At 42.3% G+C, this 22,914-nt stretch overlaps 1 protein-coding gene across 1 annotated transcript in view; it reads left to right on the top strand.

Moving 5' to 3' along the window:
• The window catches only part of LOC306923809 (GRAM domain-containing protein 4-like), a 128,971-nt gene that overhangs the window by 16,240 nt on the left and 89,817 nt on the right, over nt 1-22,914 (top strand). The window contains exon 2 of the mRNA XM_079502123.1: nt 4,457-4,682. Within this exon, the coding sequence (XP_079358249.1) occupies nt 4,457-4,682 (226 nt within the window). The remainder of the gene's footprint in view (nt 1-4,456; nt 4,683-22,914) is intronic.

The following is a 22,914-nucleotide window of genomic DNA, read 5'->3' as shown; positions in this document are numbered from 1 at the left end:
TTGCTCAGCCCCGCCTGCGCCTGTTTGGGTGCGCGCGCACCCATTACTTCCTTGTTTACGGTCCGACAAAATACCCTAATTTCTCTGAATCTACACTGCCTCCATGCAGATTGATCATAATGTGAATGTTCTGGTCAGGTTACAATATTAACTGTTCTAAGAGAGATCAGACTTAGTAGCTCGATGTAGTACTCATAGAATATTTTGCTTCAGGGTTTTGGTGGGAAAGGGAAGGTTGGTGTTTTCAGAATAAAATCTCCTGGTGCCTTTATTATGTAAAAAGAAAAGGGAAAGGTTTTTGCCTCTGGGGGCACCACCTCCTCTTTTGTGTAGTAACAGGAACCTGGTAAACAAGTCTTTATGGTTTTATCCTCTTAGCAGTTTTTGTATTGACCTGTACCTTCCTTGAACTGTACCTATTCTGCAATCTGTTCATTAATAACATTTCCAATCAATCGGTTTGTTTTGTGTCTTGTTTTTTTTGGGGGGACTTGTTTCTAAAGTGTACTTTGCTTATTTGGGCTTGCATGCTTCCAGATGTTTAAAGACAGTGGTTCTCATGTTCATGTCATCTGAAAATATATTGTGCCACTGTGCCAGGGACCCTATTAGTCTGGGAATATTATCAATATAATGTTAAATCTGGGAATACATTTCTTACCAAGAATTTTCTTCACCAATGTGTTTGTAAAGGTGTCTACTAACATATCCCACATTGGTTTCTATTCAACCACCCTAGGGGAATGTTTGACAGCTGCTGAAAGTTGGGATACCATACAACCATTATAAGGCAAAATGTTCTAAATTTCATTATGCTTTAAGTAGCATGTGACGTTAAACTAGGGAGTTTTCATGATTCTGAATCCATTCCAAGCATTAGTTTTGCACGAAAAACACTCCTTTGGCCAAAAATGGCCATAGCCGTCATTACAAATGTGATGAGGTCAGCACATTTGGGCATATTTGGGCAAGTGGCTATGGCCAAACTAGGGTGTTTTCATGATTCTGAACCCATTCCAAGCAAAACACTCCTTGGGCTAAATCCGGCTTTTTAAGCCCAAGGAGTGTTTTTCGTGCAAAACTAATGGTTGGAATGGATTCAGAATCATGAAAACCCTCTAGATTGACCCCTAGTTTGACCATAGACCCCCTAGTTTGGCCATCACCACTTGCCCTAATGTGCTGACTTCATCACATTGATGATGACTATGGCCATTTTTAGCCCAATGATTGTTTTTCATGCATAACTAATGCTTGGAATGGATTCAGAATCATGAAAACACCCTAGTTTGACATGCCACATGCTACTTGAAGAATAATGAAACTTAGAACATTTTGCCTTATAATGGTTGTATGGTACCCCAACTTTCAGCAGATGTCAAAAATTCCCCTAGGGTGGTTGAATAGAAACCAATATGGGATATGTTAGTAGACACCTTTGAAACTAATAAATTCAATCCGTTATAACAAATAGTTGTTTATACAACAACATTTATGATTACAGCGTGTTTGTATTCACATAATCCATTCCATTACAGCTCAGAATTATAGTGTTCTGTTCTGTCTTCTCTCCAAAGCTCAACATATTACAATTTTCCATTGATTGTGTTATGGCTTGGATCAATGGAACTAATACTTTAAGTTCCTATTTGTTGATATTACAAGTACCATAATCTTTTTGTATCCTATTTTTTAAGTGGTGCAACCACTTCCTTAAGTAACTTTGTGTGTGCCTGGGTGGGTGGGTGGGTGCGTCTGAGCACGAAAACAGCATGGTTGTTTTTCACCACCTGTGAGCAACCCAACAAACACACACGCACATATTAACTGTATATATGGTGATTTCGGGTGTGCCAGTACAGTACAGTACAGTACAGTGGAGGGTACAGTATAGGGACCGCCACACGGTAACTTTCTCAACCGTTTCGGACACGGGGCGGTTCGCCGGAATTGGGCAGGCACCCTGGGTGCGTTCCTGTGGATCTGGAACAGGCCCACAGGTTGAGAACCACTGTTTTAAACAATGAAGTGTCAAGTCAACGCCACACAATGCAAGTTTTGCAACAAGGCCATGCTTTTGCGATGACAAAAAACACTTGTACACATGTACTGTAGGCTGCTGATATCTTTTCATCTCGGTACAGTGTGGCCTCCTGCACACTTTGCACCAAGAATGCAGTGCTACGCCCACAGGATGGCGAATAGGCAAACTAGGCTAACATTTTGGTGACTGGAAAGCATAGGGCTCTTAGCATTTAATCCCTAGTTGCAAAAGGAGGGTTGCTCAGTGACCAGCACTACTGAGCTTTTAAGTATGACTAGGGATGAGACCACAATGTTGTGGCCCAAATCATTGCGATTAACAATGTTATCGTGATACTCGAAATAATGGTTAAATGTTACTTTAACTGTTAAAATTATTCTGATACATAAGTGACAGACGGACAGCTGCTGCAGCACTGCGTTTATTCTATTCTATTCTATGACCGACTAGTCACCAACCAGGGCAAGGAAGGACACAACACAGGGCAGCTTCCTTAAGTTTGTAGCTTTATTCCTCCGTTCAGGGAATCATTCACAATTTAACATTTTTTGTCCGGACAGAGGCTCTCTCTTGAGTGTTTGTGGAGATGACTGATTTATCCTGTTGTGCCTTGATCAAGTCCATGCACAACAGGTGCGCAGCCACACCCAGCTCTGAGTCCAGTCCTCCATCTCACAATATTAACTTTATATTTATTATATAAATATATTTATTTACTTTATTTATTTACTTTATCCTGTTGGATTCATCAACATATGCTTACTTATACTGTACAGTGTTTCTGGCCACATCTAATTGGGCTAAAATGTCAAAACAAGTGACTTAAAGGATTATAGTCTATCTCTGTCACTTTGTAAACAAACCACTGTGCATGAGACGGACCTATAGGACCCATAGCCTGGAGCCTGATTGGTTCAGAAACTTCAGAGCCAGTGTTTCAGGCTGAAATTTCAAAATAAAATGCCCACCATTTCCGTTTCACTACACCTTTAAAGTACCTCTAAGCAATAATATGTCAAAATATTAGAGTTGTTCCGATACCGATACTGGTATCGGTGTACTGGTATCGGTTACTCGGGCTGATACCTCCATCAAGTACTCGTACTCTGAACCGGCCCGATACATTGACCCGAGTACCAAAACATCCAATTGACACTATAGGCTGAATGAATGCAACGGGAGCAAGTCTGACCCAACACTGCAGCAAATCGTCAAAAACAGCTGATCTACAAGCATAAATGACAACTGACAAGTGTACTGTAGATCAAAGATTCATCTGCATCTATGAGAAAAAGGGGGTAAAATAAGTGGTTACAAATATAAAGTACTCGTATCGGTACCCAGTATCGACGATTACTAAACATTGAAAATCTGAATGCAAAACCAAGAAAAGGTCATTAAAATGTTGACATATTATTGCCTAGAGCTAAAATGATCAATCCTCTAGTTGTTTAATTAAATAGACCGGCTGTAGAGCACCGAGTCGGTAACGATGGAAGTTGGTGATCCATGCCCCACCCGGCTATGCAATACCAGTTGTACCCGTGTCAGAGTACCCGTCCCAGCCATCTGTCTGTGTCCCTTTTATGCCCATATATGGAGATTTCTGTATCTGTCTCTCTGTGTCCCTTTATTCTTATATGGAGTTCTATGTCAGGCAAGCCCAAATATGGAGTGTTGTGATGTCAGAAGTTGAACCGGCCAGCTCCGGTGTGGGCGGCTGTGGCTCAGGAGGTAGAGTAGGTCGTCCAATGATCCCTGGGTCGGTGGTTCGAATCCCGGCTCCGACTCTCCATATGTCGAAGTGTCCTTGGGCAAGACACTGAACCCTACATTGCCTCCAATGAGTTGGTCGGTGAGAGCTCGCCACCATTGGTGTGTGAATGTGGGAAGTGAGGATGCTGGCGTCGACTGTTCGCTGCTTCACCTCCCAATGTATGAATGAATGAACCATTGTGAAGCGCTTTGAGCACTTGGAAAAGCGCTATAAAAAATACAATTCATTAGAAATTCATTCCCCACCCAGATATTATGTCTGTGTCCTTTTTATGCCCATATATGGAGTTCTTTGTCAGGCATGCCCAAATATGGAGTCTATGCAGGCCAGCTCCATATGGACAATGGCCAGGGGCCCTGTCCAGAGCCCGGGCAGAGGCCTTTTTGGGGCGGTTCTGGACAACCGTGGGTCCGACCAACTCGACACCGGGCACTGCACTCCCTGTGGTGGGGTGGAACGGGTTTGTCGAATTTGAAGTCAGTGGGTCGGTGGGGTGCCCAAAACCCGACAAATTCAGCCGGAGGGATGGGAAGATGGGGGCTGTGGGGGGTATGTAACAGTTGCACCCTGATTCCTTTTGTAACAAAAACCTTATCATAAACCTCCCGTTTTGTCTCTGTCTTGGTTCTCTACAGGGCTGCTGTTCACCATGTTAAGATAAAGACCCAGAGCTCCTTGCTGTTGACCATGCTAAAGCGGCTGGACAAGATACGCTTCCGGGGCCAGCGTCGGGACGAGTTCCTGGACCTGGCCGAGTCGCCCAACAACTCAGACTCCGAATGTAACGACGACATCATGATCAAGCCCCCCCCCCGGACCTCTTCCGCCAAAGACCTAGAGGAGTTGGGTGACCTGGCGGAGGTATTTACCTTTACCTTGTTACCGGAAAATTGATCGTTGTCATGAACGTTGCATGCCGATCAAAGGCTGCATTTTTGTGGCTGGGCGATATTCAATTCAATATCACCATTTTTTCAAACGTTTGCCTCAATTAGGAAATGTATTATGAATGAAAGATTAGATTTTGATATGTGATGTTGGGGACCCCCCCAGGGACCCCAGAAAGAGTAGCTGCTGCTATTGTAATGGGGACCACTAAACACTAAACGACAGTAAACAAACGGAAACCGTTGCCCTAGGAATCCAGGAATCCCTTGCTAAGGGACGTCTGGCAACTCAACCTGTGCCTCATCTGTGTGCTTTAATCATCGTGCTGCTGTGTGCTCCTGTGCCACAGGTCAGCTGAATGCTCTCAGTAATGACACCCCAGACGGCAATCTGTACTGTGGTGAATGGTGTACCGTACCAAGTGATAGAAGTCAAGTAGTACTTCAATCCTAGCGTCTCTATTCTGGGCCGATAGTCGATCTACAATCTCAGATAGTCAATCTGCTATTTCTTGTGTAGAGTCTCTACAGTCTACACTGTACACTGTAGAGCGGACCTAGTATAGAGCCGTGGGGGACCCGGTTAACTAAGTATATATACTGTAGGGTTATTTACCAGGCACAGGTGATTTATTTGTTTGAATTTTGTATTAGTCAGAAATATTAACAGCAGGAGGTACAGTCAGACATGTAGGCTAAAAAGGATAACACAAACAAGTTCTGGGGACTTGTATCTATTGTGGTATTTACTATTCAATTCATGAACATAGCATAACGAAATAAATAACACAATAATACGTGTCATCAACAAGTATTCTCTGTCGGCAATAAACGATATTAACATTTTGTGGAAATTGTAGATTTGGCATTGTTATTTGTACAGTATGTGTAATGTCTTTTTCTTTTAAGACATTCATGGAATAATGTTAAATATTTACAGAAATCTCTTGCAAGCCTCTGTCAGAAGGATTTTATTTGATTGGATGTATCAATCCCCGATACTCATATTTGAACTGGGGAGTGGGGACTACATCTAAATGAAACAAACTCTTTGGAAATCTTTCCCCTTAAGTATTACGTGGGACCTTCCCAGAATATCTTCATTAATTAAGTCCACTCACTTCTCTTTGCTTAGATGCTGCCTTCTTGCAGCTGCTGGCCACTTCGCCTGGAGGCGGTTTTGCCAGAAGCGCTCTCTCTCTCTCTCTCCCCCCCCTCCCCTGATACATGGCGTTCCTGTTTATTCAGTCCCTTTCCTGTTGATCTTGTCCTCTCCTCTCGGGCAAGATGGAGAGAATGCCCTCCAACGGCTGCTTGCGTCACACAGGCACAAGCTTCAAACTGTGGCACCCATAGACCCAGCATGCCAAGACTGACTGACTGACCCATAGTCCCAGCATGCCAAGGCTCACTGACGGCTTTGCAATGAATGAATCCAGTGATTCTCAACCTGTGGGCCGGTGACCACTGGTGGGCCCCCAAATAACTAGCAAAACATTACGTTTTGTAGATTAATATAACATTAATATAATCTCTTTCAAACCTTGAACATGTATTTTATAGTCTTTATTGTTTCTTGTTACCCAATCTGGGAACTATTCAGTAAAAGAAACATGTTTCTTTCCCCCCCTTTGTTTTTTCCTCATGTTTTTCCCCCCCCTTTGTTTTTTCCTCTGGGGGCACCTACTCCTTTTTTGTGTAGAAAACACTTTCTTCTTTTCTTCTCTGTGAAATATGTCTTCTTGTATTTTCCTGAACCGATTATCTGACAAAGTTTGCAATCATCAAGACGTATTGCTTATTTAGTTCAGTTTAGTAGCACAATGAAATAGAAACATATCAACAGAAGACAAGTGATTGTGCAAGAAATAAGGAAGCCTACTTTTGAATCCTTTTGGAGAAGCGGTCAATAACTGAATAATATTCATAAGCTTGTCTAATGACTTCAGTGCATTCCATTGAACCTTCGGCTCCAGTTTACCTCCCAGTGCATCTGTGGTGCATGCCATGGTGTAGAACATGTCCTTTCCTTCTTTACAAAGCCTCGCCTTAGATCCTTAGAAACATCCTGCACAACGCAGTTTCATTTTTTGTCTGTGGCTCAAACATGAACCTCCCTTTAGTTTAAAGCATCATTCATCCTTGCTAGTGTTTTCGGTTATGTTGTTGTTGCCAAGTCTGCTTATTAAGTGACTTTGGGCTTGTCTTTCACTTTCTGTAAAGTTGCTTCTAAATATTGGTAGTTGTGGGTTGCATTTTTGTTTTGTGGAGTTGCTTACTTGGGCCAGTTTCCTACGGCTGTTTAAACCAGTGGTTCATGTCCAGTACCCCAAATGAATATATTTGTCAGCGGACCAATACCTGAAAACATTCAAGTGCCAGGGACGCGAGTGACTAATTCCCGTGCCAGTTGCCGTGGGCGCCCACCCGCCTCCCCACTCCTCTGGCCGTGACCACGCGACAGACTGTATCAAATATGAATGACTGACTATCGTAAACGATACAGACAGACCTCCCCAACAATATCGCTGAGACGGTTTGTTTATTTTTGGACCACAATGTAAATTCTTATATGAGACTATTTAAGATGAAACTTCCGTGAACTTCCGTGAATATTATTATTATTATCTTATCTATATTATTTAGCACTTGTTGTGCCGCTTCAGCGTTGCCTGGCTGTCGTGCTGCAGATTCATTTTCTTCTCTCTGCTCGCAGCTCGTGGTGAGAACGGGGAGGCGGGGGGGAGCGCACGGCAACTGGTACGATAATTAGTCACTCGCGCCAGGGACCCCCATACAAGATTTCTGTAGATAAAATGTTTCAAAAATAGTCCAAATATTTCACATCTTTTGAAAATCGCTGATCTACAAGCTCACAAGCAAGCTTGTAGTTCGTCTATTTTCAAATATACTGATAAAACGGGTTGCTTCTTTTGGGCTTGTTTTTGGTGACCCGGCCGCTTGTTTCTCTTACTAAATCTGGCAACCTTGACAGTGACCCTCTGCAGTAGCCTACATTGTCTCCTTGCTGAGCAGAGACTCACTGTCTTTGTGCAGGAACTGAAGAAATACAGGTCAAGCTTTTCTGGCAATTTTGGATTATTGGACATTTGCACACATTTGATGTTGTCAAGGTATCGTACACAGAGAAGACTCCACGGTAATATGGTGTTAAAGGTGCTGTGCTATTTTTTGTTAAAATAAGTGTTATTAACTTTGTATTCTGATTCTGTAATCATTGCTATACTGCAGAATAGCAATGTATGTAGTAATACTTTGACACAAACACTCATGTCTGAGTAATGGTGAACCTTATATAGATATAAGGTTATATCTGAGTCATAGTGAAATCTATATACCGTATGCTTATTATGTCTGGTTCATAGTGAACTCCTATACGTCCCTTGGGGCCGCCACGGGATGTAGTTGTCCACAATTTTAATATCGGATAGGCTTATTGGCAGGGCTGCACACAACTTCTTTTTGGTCTAGTACTCCGAGGAGCACCTGGAGAAGTTGGTGCTCCCAAAATGCGGCGACCCGTCTCGCCGGATGGATAAAAGAGGGATGCATGAATAACTATTTAGATACTTTTTTTATTTTTTATTTAAATAAAAAATCTACTAGCTCACAACGTGTTGCGGAGGCGACACGTTGTGAGCTTGCAGATCAGCTATTTTCTTTAACATGCGACACATCGTACGGCGAAGCATACGTCAGGCTTCCCTTTCGTTTATAGCCGAGGTGACGTACAGTCAGACAGTCAGACACATTGCTCCTCAGTGCAAAAATAAACAGTGTACACTACCCGACTTTACGATAATAAGGGACAGTATGTCGGGACACGGTGTTGATAAACGTCATGTTGTGCAGCAGCAGTGCCAGTCCGCAATGCTTTAAACTCTTCCCACTCCACTATGTCGGAACTAAAACCTGTACCCGTAAAAAGTCGGTGGCCGGTGCCTAGGCTGTGAGAGACGGCATCACACACGAGCAACCATACTGCTCCAGCACCCGGAAAACAAACACAAGCACAGCGGCGAATGGGAGAGCTGTCCTTGGTGGATCTTCTGCCATCCACATTTCGGATTGAATTTGTGCCTTTGTACCGCGACGCTCCCGCCATGTAAAAGCCTCTGACGTGTGTGCATTGTGTGCATGCCACGAGATCTTTTTTCCTAGGACTCTTGGAGCCAAGCATTGCCTAGCGACCGGGAGCCCTGCTTTACGGTAAATATGAGCGTGATGATTATTAATTAATGCAAAGCTCAAAAACACATGGGATTTTATGAAATACACATTAACACAATCAGTGCCGGAAGTCCTTCAAAATAGGAGCTCTGGGGTGCCGGAAAGACATGGCCGCTTTTACTCGGAAACCCATGACCCGGAAACAATCCACTAAAAAAAGTTTACTTTACATAGCTAGCTTATACAGCGGTCGTTTTAGTTTATACGATATATGATCCAAAAAGCGTTCATATTTTGCGGGAGAGACGGATGAGGAGCAGAAATGAAGCGCCAGTATATCGATCCGTTCAACACCACGGAGAGCGCCCTGGATTAGGAGAGATGAGTCATTCTTTCCGCCGCGAGTGTAGCATACGGTAGCCGAAAGGCGAACTGACAAATTAAAAAAAAGGAAAAAATTCAGAATATTCTTATCTCGCCCTGTATCATTGAGGATGCGCTAGGACGTGTGAGGGCGTCGGATGTACGCGTCGATTGGGACCCCTAGGATGTGTAGCGACGTCCTATGGACGGAAACGGTTAACCACTGAAACCCTCCATATTTAGTAAACTCTTTTTCTCCTCTGCACAAAACCTCTTTGCCAAAAATAGCAAGGTCTAAAAGCTCACAGATCTGCTATTTCTGGCGAATGTTCCCCACCAGAATAGGGATGCTAGGGTTCAAGATTAATACAAAAAAAACCTGAATTGTTCCTATCACACATTTGGCTCTACTCTCTAGTAACTCAGAGGTCCTGTAGCCCTTGGTGAAGACCCATTTGCAATATTATTATAAATATAAAGATGACCTGACTTCATCTGTTATTCTTATGGAGAGAACCAGGGGTCCCCTGGTTCTCCATAACAATAACACAGTATCTTGCTCTCGTTCCCATAGAAACCAGCGAGGTTTCATTTACCCCATGTGACTACTATCTACTACTATCTCTCAATGCATTCACACACTCTTTGTGACAGTCTGACCATGGAATAACACAAGCAAAGAGTCGTACCATTCAAAACCTCTTCACTCATCTCACAAATAGGGCTGCAACTACCGGTTATTTAATTTTCTCCTGTCTTTTTTTTCTTCATTTTCTTTTTTTACCCCTTTCTCTCTCCATTAATGCCCTTTCTGGGCCCCACCCAGCTCCCATTGTTTACATTGTGTTTAGGAACCAAGTCTTCTGTGTTTAATTAATGCATTTCCAATGGAAGCCAAATGGTTTTAGCAAAAAAATGTGTTTGATGGAGGGAGGGGGGGCAGAACACATCCATCAAATCTGTGTTCAGACACAAGACGGGTGTCAAACACATGACAGGTGTCTTGAATGTGTGAATGCAGCCCAGTAAGGGCATATGTCGACTCCGCCCCGTTCCCCTATGCCCCACCCCCTCCTGGTGTTGCGGCCATCTTGGTTCCTAAACAATGTAAACAATGGGAGTGGAGTTATTTAGGTACCAGTAGTCGTTATTGAGTATGTGCAGTGACAAATATCACCCTTCCTACCCGTTTTCCCTCCCCAAACACAGGCACAGTTGTGTTTGTATAGATGCTCGACAAAGCCGGATGCACCACCTCGGTGGATTCGAACTCACAACCTCCGGTGGGCATGGGCCCTTAACCATTACGTAAAAAAAAAAGTAAATAAATAAGTAGGGCTGTCAAATGATTACAATTTTTAATCAGATTAATCACAGCTTCAAAATTAATTAATCATGATTAATCACCATTCGAACTATGTCCAAAATATGCCATGTTTTCCTGTATATTGTTGTGGAAATGAAAGAAAGCGGATATACATTAGTTTTTTTTAATGTGTTTAGTTTTTCTAATGCAATTGTGTGTGTGTGTGTGTGTGTGTGTGTGTGTGTGTGTGTGTGTGTGTGTGTGTGTGTGTGTGTGTGTGTGTGTGTGTGTGTGTGTGTGTGTGTGTGTGTGTGTGTGTGTGTGTGTGTGTGTGTGTGTGTGTGATGAATCATGATGGTGGTACCCCCAGCCGCTTTGCTAGGCAGACAAAGTAACGAAACAGAATCAAACCACTTGGCAACCCAACTACAATACACAATCTATCTCTGGTGTTGTTCAATCATGACTGTGCACTTCACAGATTTATTATGCCCTGGACGTTCCTCTCTGCTCTCTCGCTCTGTCTGTCTGTCTCCACACTCACACACCAGGCGAAATCAACAGGGCATTTAAAACAGGCGGATGACAGGGGTAAGGGACAGGTGTTAGGAACAGACGGCTCGGGGACCATTTCGGGCCGTCACAATGCGTTAAATATTTCAACGCAATTAATTAACTAAATTAATTAACGCCGTTAACACCCCGAACGCCCGGGGTTATTTAATCCATTAAATCAGAGCGCCCAGCGATTTATAGCAGCGGAGCACATTTAGCGACGGACCAGGCACTATCCCGGATGTAGCTGAAGCAGCTAGATGTAGCCAAAACACTCCCGATGCGATCGACAACAACGGGAGTTATGATAAATTCTAACGCGACTAACGACGGGACCGCGATGGGCCGTCTAACACATAATCTTTGCTTAGAATTGGACGTTATGATTTAGATCAAGAGTTACTTACGGGGTACAGTACAGTACAGTACAAAGGAGTACAGTACAGCACAGTACAGAGGAGAACATTACAGTGCAATACAAAGGAGTACGGTACAAAGGAGTACAGCACAGTACAGTACAGTACAGAGGAGAACATTACAGTACATTGCAATACAAAGGAGTACAAGTACAGTACAGTACAGTCCAGTACAGTACAGTACAGTACAGAGGAGAACCTTACAGCACAGTGCAATACCAAGGACTACAGCACAGTACTCTACACTACAGTACATAATAAGAGAGCAGCACTAATAACAACAATAATAGAGCAGTACAGTACAGTACAATAACAGTACAGTACAGTACAAAGGGGTACAGCACAGCACAGTACAGTACAGAGAACATTACAGTACAGTGCAATACAAAGGAGTACAGTACAGAGGATAACAGTACAGTACAGTACAATTGACTACAGCACAGTAGTACAGTACAGCAGTGACTACAGTACAGTACAAAGACTTACAGTACAGCACAGCACAGTGCAGCACAGCACAGCACACTGTTCCTGCGCCTTGCCATGCTCTCTTTCATACGCAAATACACAAAACCAAACGGGGCCACTCAGCCAGCTTGCCAACTTTGCGCTTTCCAAGCAAATGCATAAATGAAAACATCATGGGTTGCCATGTTTGCTTTTCCAAGTCAAACAAAAACAAAAACAATGCATCGCCCTCCCGCTATTGCCTTCTTCCCATTTGCGACGCATCGCATGGCGCTAGGATGAGCGGGTCGAAGGCCCGCAAAATTCTATGTGTCTACAATTTAGTTCTGGACTCTACTATTCATAGCTGTCGAGCAGAACACTTGTGTCTCCATATTTCATCTTGTGTGCGAAATTCTAGTATTATATATTTATCCTCAGTTTCACTCCTCCTCAGTTTCACTCACAAAACACACCACTATACTACAGTACATGTCATAAGCTTTGATGGTCTTTGCATCTTAAAATAGCCTCTGTAATTTATATGATTCAGTCCACAGTACAGTGAAACTAATTATTACCACACGTGGTGCATGTAATTAATGGACATAATGTTATTTATAGGGCTAATTATTGCAGATGATGAATGGGGAAATGTCCCATTTTTATAGACTGCAGTAGCTACTGTCCATCATTAGTTGGATGACTTGGAAGTCACTTTCCTCTGTGCTGTGGAATTAACCTGGGTCCCCGCTTTGATCTCCCATCTGTTCTGGAACAGACTCAAAGAGGCCGTTGCTGTCTGGCCACGTTCCAGCATTTTAGATTTGTTTGTTGTTAATTTGTTACAGTTTATGTATGTGTACGTCAAGCACAATTCTTTTGGTTTCTTAACCCAAGAAAGAAACCGGGAGTAATCATCATAGAATATCCGTACATTGGAACACTATAGAATGCCAGATCAATAATGACGTGGCATTTACATTATGTGGTCTACATAACATGCTAAATGACATATTTCAGTCTTTGCATTAATTTTGTCGAGGCTAGGGCAACTGGGCAAGTGCTACAGCAAGTCCTACGGGCTACGGTGGAGTCTGAAGAGACATTAACAGATGCATATATTAATACACTTTCCCTCCCGGCCCATAGGCGGGGATCGTGAGGCCAGTGCCAGTCAAATGCGTGAAATACCACAGTAGAAGAAGAGATCCCAGGGCAACCCAAGGATAGTCTAAGAAGGATGAGACGCGAAGACCGTACGGGCGACGCCATGTTGCTTTGGAAGGAAAGAAACATGCGCAATGGGCTATATGCAGCCAACACTTCCGCGTTCAGCTTCCTTGGTCTCAACTGTTTCGGTTTCTTTCCTTCCAAAGCAACATGGCGTCGCCCGTACGGTCTTCGCGTCTCATCCTTCTTAGACTATCCTTGGGGCAACCAAGGAAGCTTAGAGAAGGAAGTGTCATGGTCACGTGACTGTGCTGCGCCATGACACTTTCATGGGAGCCAAATCTCGCACCGGAAGTTACATGAATACAAAGCAGTGAATGGAGCAAGCTTGACCAGCTCATAACAAACATTATGAATCATTGAGACCTGTGTCATATAATCGGTTCAGGAATATAATAGAAGACATATCACAGTTTGTTTCCTATAACTTGCTTTTCGATGTGCACATAATGCACAGTACATCATTTTATTTGAGGATTTAAACCGCAGCAGGTATCGTTTCTGTTCCGGGGGTATCGCAAGATTTGGCTGCCAGACAGACTCCTCCCCCCCCTATCTCACTCCCCATTTCCTGTCAGCCTACTGTCTATCCCTTCATAAAAAATATAAAATAAAGGCGAAAGCCACAAAAGGAGTAATAAGTGTGCGTGCGTCCATGTGCGTCAGATCCGTGTGGAGGCTGTCTAACATGTGAGTAAAAACAATAATACAAATTAATATTTTTAATTACGGGATTAAATGACATTAACGAAAGACGGATTTTTACGTTCTGGCACAGGCGGGGGATGGAGAAATAAACGGAATTCCACGTTCCTGGCATTAATGTGGTTAACCCTGTATTGCAGTTGTGCATGTATAATTCTTCTTGGAAATAAAGGGACCCTGGCTGGGTGTCCCTTATTTGAATTTGCTGCTGTCGGGCAGAAACGTTATCTCCATTTTATTTAACTTTTTTCGTAAATTAACGGCCCTACTTTATCCTACTACAGTCACACCAAATCATGAAAATCTGCAAGCTCGAAACGTAATAGTTTTGGACATGAGGTTTCCACCTGACAGAGACGGATTTCAGGTAGTTGGCACTTGGCAACCCTAATTATGCTTTCAAAATGACCTACTTTTGCATCTGATGGATGGGGTTCGCTGTAGTCCAATAGTTTCTTGGAGATGCCCTGGCTGGGTTCTACTGTATACATTCCCCACTTACACTCACTAACCCTAACCAACCCTAAAGTATGTGCTAAGCAGGGAACATAGAACCCTTCAAAACCTCACCATTTTAACTCACAAGGCAAGGCAGTTTATAGCACATTGCAACAAAACAAAAAACGCAATTCAATGTGCACATTGAGTTGCACACAAGCACTACAACTTTGATGGTCTTGCTTCTTAAAATAGTCTCTGTAGTTTCCACAATTCAGTCTACTGTGTCTGTACAAGCATAATGTTCTGAGTCCTGAGTTGTGGGTTTCCAGAACTTGGACTTTTTTTAAATTTTGAATTTGTTTTTGTCATTTTTGTCATAGTCTTCTCACAGGTTTTCTACAGTTTACTTTTTTTGCTGGTGCCGTGATGGCATCACAAGACCTGATTTATACTTAGCTGTGTTCCAAAAATAGGCTACTTTCGGAGCACCACACACCCGAGCGCAACCAAGCATAAAATGACTTGACTTAGTTCTACTGGATACTGGTCAAATGTTTTGGTAGTCGACATTTTTCATCATAGTTTTAGTCCTAGTGGTTATCAACCTTTCTTAGGCCGTGACCCCCCAAAAGAATCATATCTGAACATGTTTGACTCCCCCACCCTGATAAGCACTTGGAATGTAGTAGTTGAGGAACTTTGTTTGACTGTGCTCCACAGATAAATATTGTGAAAATAGCAGATCTACAAGCTCACTGCGAGGCATTGTGTGAGCTTATAGATTGGCTATTTAGTTAGTAATATATAGTTTCTTATATTATTCGACAAGTTTTGCCAATGTTTGACCAGTTTTTATAGCGTACCTCGTTAATTACTTTTGAAGCAGTAATAGTCTTTTGAGGTATTAAAAAGGTCTTAAAAGTCCTAAATTGTCATTTCTCTGTCAACTGGGACCCACCCCCACACAAACACACACACACCATTATCATATGGGGACCCCTCCTGGGTGTCCCGACCCACAGGTTGAGAACTGTTGTAGTCGACCAAGAATAACACTGAAACTCTAGCACCTCCCAATCAGGGCCCAAATGAGGTTCAGGAACTTGGGTTCATCGATGGACTTAGAAGATTTTGCTGATTAGGAAGTAAAAAAAGTTTGACTGAATGTGAACGTGTGATCTGCCTTCTTCCTCTTCCTGCCTCGCGTGAGGTTACTATGGGTCGAAACCAGTCGGTTCTTCAAAGTGGGGTCCGGGAGTGGACCCCCCTAGGGGACCCCTTTGAGGGGGGTGATTGATTACAACATTATTTAATATTGCATCAAAATAAGTTTAACCACTTTAACCCCTATATACATCAGCCTGGTTTTAAACAATACTGGGGTTTTGGTTGGCCGGTTATTGTAAAGTTCAGTATAGAATTGAACAGCGATGACATAATTTTAGGTCATGTGAGCCACACGACACCGCAACACACAACACCAGGGCTTATGTGGTGGCAAGTAAATAAAGCCTGACATATACTGTACTTAGCATATATATGCACGACACCCAACACCCAAGTATTTCCGGTGCACAACACAACACAGAAATAGCAAATCTATAAACCTCACCAGAACGTGTCACAGAAGTATGATTCGTTGGTTGAGCCAACCAGGAACTCCAACTTCAAGTTGAGCTAACATCACATTCACAACAGGTTGATAAGATAAGAGTGGTTGAAATTATTTTCTGTAAAATAATTGTCCCTGGCTGGCTGGGTCTGAGCACGAAAATAGCGTTTGGTTGGTTTTCACAACCAAGTGTCACTGTTGCGCAGCCTAATCACAAACACACGCACGCGTGTGCGCACACACACACACACACACACACACACACACACACACACACACTTATGTGCGTTCCTGGGGGTCTGGATGTTCCGGGGAACCCCCGGGGACGCCCACACAGAGTTGCACCACTTACTTCACACGGGTGTGATTTTAAAGTACATGGGAACCTTCTGGTTCGACCTCATTACTTGTATATTTTGCTTGTGTAGTAGTGCAACAGTTAATCGATTTAATAAATGGTTTTAGGGTTTTAGGGTTTTAGTTTTTACCACTTTTTTCTCCCAATTTGTAGTAACACCAATGTATTCCTCGCCACACACGTTTGTGTGTTGTCACTGTTGTATCCTACTGGCGCACCTGCCAGTGAGGAGTAGAGCCTTTACCACTTACACCACCCGAAGATTTTGCTGATTAGGAAGTAAAAAAAGCTTGTGACTGAATGTGAACGTGTGATCTGCCTTCTTCCTCTTCCTGCCTCGCGTGAGGTTACTATGGGTCGAAACCAGTCTGTTCTTCAAAGTGGGGTCCGGGAGTGGACCCCCCTAGGGGACCCCTTTTGAGGAGGGTGATTGATTAGGCCAGGCAAAATAAATTGTTTGTCTCCGATTGGCTGTCATTTTTGGGCTGAGTCGGTAGGGAATTTATTTTATTATATTTTTTTATTTTATTTTTTCGCCGAAGGATGGGTCGCAAGGAATTTATTTTATTTACGTATCGTATCACGTATCGCCATGCAGAGCCGTCATAATCGGAGATCGCTCGGACGTGTGATTGTAACGCTTTTTTATTCATTATAATTGTAGTGATAAGACCGCAATGAACGCGTCGGGGACGTAATCGACCCGGGTGTAATGTATAACGAACTTTTCCGCGTCCTAAACCGTGCATGCCCATGCATGTTCCCCTATACTAGCTTGAAAAACAAAATCAGCTCATGATGACAACGCGTCTCACCGTTATACTATAGTTCTGAACCGAACGGTGGAATGGGACTTTTTATAGCCGTACGATCAAGACTTTTGCTGCCCAATGTGCCCATGACCCCCCCCCCCCAATGTTACTGCGATCAAAACAATGAAAGCAGTTCATCATCATCTAAAGAAAGCAGAGTTATGAAGGTTTATAGTCAGACATTGACAGGCAGATATAACAATAAACACAATAAATATGCTATACATCCTATACACCGAATGAAAGCCCTGAATGTGTACTTTTACAAGGAAAAGAGTAAACATTGATCCCATGTACAGTTTGTCATAAATTGGTTACTGGGTGGATGCACATTGCGCCCACCAGATATAACTGCAGAGAAGACATGGACCCGAACTCAATATTCACAAAATAAGGCCTATAGCGACATATAAATACTATATACCGTATGAAACAGAAGACTCTCTGCTTTCATAAGAAAAAAACTTCTACTGTAGTAATAATAAAAATCACACCCATGCAGTGATGTAAATAGGGTGCGTTTTGCGTCCCAAAACGCACTTTATAGTTTTGGGCCGCACTTCAAAAACATGCGTGCGTCCACGGGATGCACTACTGTACTCAGTGTACAGTAATAATAATCCACGTGAGAAATACAAATCGCGGAAAAAAAATGCGGTAAAACAAATAATCTACGGACACGATCATTTTGCATGGCCGCATGCGACCTCATCCTACGTTATAAACGATAAAATCCACGTAGGACTCGTTGTAGAACCACTAGTTTGTAAGTTAACAACAACACAGTCTGACGGGCGCCGCCATCTTGCTCAGAGTCGAGCGCTGAGCGGAGCGCAGCCTGGAGACCAGAGCCGTTTAGATAGAGAGAGTGACGACAACATACCGTTCAGTGACTCATGAAGCTCCGTGAATAAACAGTGAACGCGGTTGTCGCAACTCTCTCATCTACACGGCGCTGCCTCCGACAGAAAGACAGGCGAACATTTTTGAGCATGACAAACAGAGTAGACCCGATTGAATGGGAAACACACATTGTGTACTGTAACAAACGCCGACACTGTTGTATGTTGTGCGTTGTGGACCGGTGCCACCACACATTAACATGCCCCCACCCACCCCCCAAAAAAAGAAGTGCCAAAGCCAACTGCAGGGCAACAAAAAATATTAGCAACCCTATTTTCTAAATCTAACATCATCATCTGCTAATGATGATGTGTGCTGCTGTGCACAGCCTACCTCCTCCATGACTGCTTCTACTTAATCTCCAGGTTAGTTTTGTAGCATTCATTTTTATTTTGTATGTATTGTGTAATGTGTCATGAAAACAACATAAATATTTATTAACAGTTAAAACTGGCAGAATTATTATAGATTTCATATAGCCAAAATCATATGAAATATGTATGTAGTATGAATGTAGAGGTTTTTTTTTATTATAATTTATTTTGCTAGCTTTAGTTATAATAATAATTTCTTCTTCGTTTTCTACATGAATATAACCACATTATAACCATATAAGATGAAATGGGAGTTAAAGGCTGCAATTTGTAAAAATGGCAAAATATGACTCTTAAACGTCGCTGAAGTGGGACTCATCAAATGTCCCTGGGACTCATCTAAAAGACCACCCCTGCATCCCGGGACTCATTACATTGAAAACCTATTTACATCACTGCCCATGTGAAGTGAGTGGTGCAACTCTGTCCCATATTCTGTTCTCTGCTTATTCAATACAGCTCGCTATATACGGACTGAGGCAGAAAGTCATGTAAACCTTTTATTTACAGTTTGGTCTGTAAACTTCTACTGTAATAATAAAAATCACACCCCTGTGAAGTGAGCGGTGCAACTGTTCTCTACAGTTGCACGGTGCAACTGTAGAGAACAGTTGCACCGCTCACTTCACAGGGGTGTGATTTTTATTACTACAGTAGAAGTTTTTTTCTTATGAAAGCAGAGAGTCTTCTGTTTCATACGGTATATAGTATTTATATGTCGCTATAGGGCAGGCCTTATTTTGTGAATATTGAGGAGTTCACGTCCATGTCTTCTCTGAAGTTATCTGGTGGGCACAAGCTGCATTCAATAACCAATTACTGTCTAACTGTAGATGGGATCAATGTATACTGTTTTCCTCGTAAAAGTACACATTCAGGGCTTTCATTCGGTGTATAGGATGTATAGGATATTTATTGGGTTCAATTTTATATCTGCCTGTCAATGTCTCTGACTTTAAACCATCCATAACTCTGCTCGCTGTTCAAGATAACCACTTCCAGGCAAATGCAGGTGTTGCAAAAAGGTCAATATCTCCAGAATGGAACATGGTAAAATCAAAATGTATTTTTTAAATTGAAGTGGACAAGTTCAGCTTTCTTTTGATGTATGCGTGTGATTCTCGCTATAAGAGAACATTTTGCTGTGGGCCCCCGAACAAGGCCTTTGTGCAATGTTAAACGGTAGCAACATCCAAATAGGCCTGCCGAGACCTTGTAGCAATCAAAGTGTTAAAAGACAAAAAACATACAGTAGCTAAACAGTAGCCCTGGTCCAGTGCTTACAGCGAGTAGAGAGAGACTCGCTGTAAGCACTGGACCAGGGCTAGCTAAATAGCAGACCTACAAGCTCACAACGCGTTGCGTTGTAGGTCTGCTCTGTTAGCTAGCTAGCTCACACACACTACACAGTAGAGCTCTTCATGGGTCCCAAAAAATTGTTCCGAAATCCAAAATAAATCTGTGACATTCCGAATTTCCAAGAGACCCGACCCAGCCAGGCAGACATACATGTGGACAGACAGAGAGAGAGAGATGGGTTCCCTACAGACTGCGTGCTGCAGTAGAGGGTGAGAGAGAAAAAAAAAAGTCTTGTCTCTTGGAATATTAAGGCGCAACACTCAATGCACTTAAAACAGCTCCTACTTTGCCCTCTTCTTTATCCACGTGTGGGGAATGGGAACACTGTTGTCGGGATCCGTATATAAAGTATAATTGCACGCCGGTGTTTTCATTCAAATCAGCGCAAGACAAACCAGTACACAGTAACGTCAACTGTCAATCCACCCGTCGTGCTCTCCGGGACGGAGAAGCTGACCTCTCTCGTAGTAGCCTATAAGTCAAGTACGTCGTTAAACAACTTGAAAAACTTTGGCTTTGGGCAGGTGTAGGCTACGTTTTGTTGGGCTGCATATATATCCATATATAAAGACCTTTTTGGTCTGAGTGACTCGGTCGGATTTTGACTTTCTTTTTTTTTTTTTTTTTTTCACCAAATGCCAATAAAATCAAATGGGTCGCGCATATTTAATAGAGTCGGTCGGCAACCGGAGACAAACAATTTATTTTCCTCAGCCTTACAACATTATTTAATATTGCATCAAAATACGTTTAACCACTTTAACCCCTATATACATCAGCAATTTGGAAATAGCTGATCTGCAAGCTCACAACAAGTGATGTGACGCCTCGTGAACTTGTTTTCAATTATTATTTTATTTTATTTTAAGGGAAAATCTTCTATAGGGGTCCCTGAGAAGAGAACCATTGGGTTAAACATTACTGGGGTTTTGGTTGACAGTATAGAATTGAACAGCGATGACATAACTTTAGGTCATGTGAGCCACATGACACCGCAACACACAACACCAGGGCTTATGTGGTGGCAAGTAAATAAAGCCTGACTTATACTGTACTTAGCATATATATGCACGACACCCAACACATAACTATTTCGGTGCACAACACAACACAGAAATAGCAGATCTACAAACCTCACCAGAACGTGTCACAGAAGTATGATTAAGAAGAACTCCAACTTCAAGTTGAGCTGACGTCACATTCACAACAGGTTGATAAGATAAGAGTGATAAGAGTGGTTGAAATTATTTTCTGTACAAGCTTCCACAATTTGCAGTTACACAGTTGATTGATACAATAATCATAAGAAATGTAAAATCAAATGTCCAAGTACAAGACCTCACAGTGTGCATAAAGTCATAGTTTCTGTGTAACAGCATGGAGCATATTGTTGCTATCAGGCAGAAACCTCATATCTCCATATTTTTCATATCTCAATAGTTTTTTTTTGGTACTTGATCATACTACATCGACATGACCGTAACAGTGACAGTATAAGATTAGTGGAGTATATTCACAGTAATATTGTGATGCGTTGTATGAGCTTTTAAAACAGCTATGTTGTGCTAGTTTTGGATGGAAGAAGAAAAGAAAGTACTGTGCATATATAGTAATTCTCACTACATATTGGTTCCATTGGAACCCCGGTAGTTTCCCATTTCCTGAAAAGTAACTGTTTTGACCCCGGCAATATTACGGAACGGTTTTGAGCTTACGTAATTCAAGCTTTGAGCTTAATTCATACTTTGTCACATCCATTCACGGCCTCCTTGAACATGCATCATCGCTGTCATAAGTGATGATGAAAGTCTAAATGAGCTCTGGGATATTTTCCTAGCACTTTCCCTGTACTTGACCGCTTGTGTTATTTTGTCATTGGAACATCTTGGCTGGTCATTGTGCCTCAGAGCCTCTCTCCATTCTCTCTCCATGCTGGTCATTGTGCCTCAGTGCCTCTCTCCATTCTGGCAGCAGCACTCTTGTCTCCTGCCTCTTTTAAACTTAAAAGAGCTGAACTTTCAAAAGAAAGTTTCCGCTCCCATACTCTCATAAAGAGCACAAATGCTGGACTTGCTCCGCACAGGTTTTGATGCACATATTAATTAGGGGTGTAACGATATAGTAACTATCGAAATATCGATTTTAATAAAAAAAAAAAAAAGTATATCGATATGTAACAACAAATATCGGTATCGAATTGTTTTGCAATGTAAATAATCAATTTGATCAGTGCTAGGTACTTGTGCATTGTAGCAATTTTAAGAAGAAAAAAAAAAGAAATTGACAGAGAATCACTGTTTACTTATTTTCATCCATTATAATATATTTTTCCCTTAAAAAACCTGCACTATCCACAAGTTTCACACATATTTAATGTATTTGCTAAATAGTTACTGTATCGATTTCAAATCATTGAATCGTATCATATCGCCATAATGAACCAATATCGTCTGTGTATCGTATCGTCAACCATGTATCGTGATACATATCGTATCGCTGTTAAAATGTATTGTTACACCCTATTGATTTACGCCATACAAATAGGCCTGCCACAGAGTCTGTGATGTCGTTATCATTAGAAACTAGCAAGGTCTAGGTAAGTCCAGAAGGTTTAAGAGGTTAAAGCTGAACCTTTACATAATATATTTGTAATACTACAGTATGAGGCCATGCCTCGTTAGACCTTAGGAGCCTAAAGAGGATTAAGTGCACACACGTAGATCCTTGTGCTGGTCACTCTCACAGAGAATATGAAAATCCAATGTTGCAGTAATGGGTAAGAATTTGGATATCAATGGATGAGATCAGTGATTTTTTTAAGTGGTGCAACCACTTCATTAAAGAGCTTTGTGTGTCTCTGCCTAGCCTCGGAAACCCAGATGTTTTTATTTCTAGGGAGAAAAAGAAAGTCTGGGGCCGAGGCCACTTCCATTCGGCATAAAGTAGAGCAAACGTCGCTCACTCTCTGCTGATTTCTGATCGTCTGCACCTTTGTTAAATTGACGCACACACGTACACACACACACACACACACACACACACACACACACTCCTCTCTCTCTGTCGCTCTAATTAATTAGTCTCATGTCACGCAGCCGTGACTAGTTTCTCCCGGCGGATCCTGCCGAGAGCTG

Source organism: Electrona antarctica (assembly GCF_951216825.1).
Source record: "Electrona antarctica genome assembly, chromosome: 5".
Lineage (NCBI taxonomy): Eukaryota > Metazoa > Chordata > Actinopteri > Myctophiformes > Myctophidae > Electrona > Electrona antarctica.
Note: the sequence above shows the minus strand (reverse complement) of the source record. Positions and strands in the feature narration are given on the sequence as shown.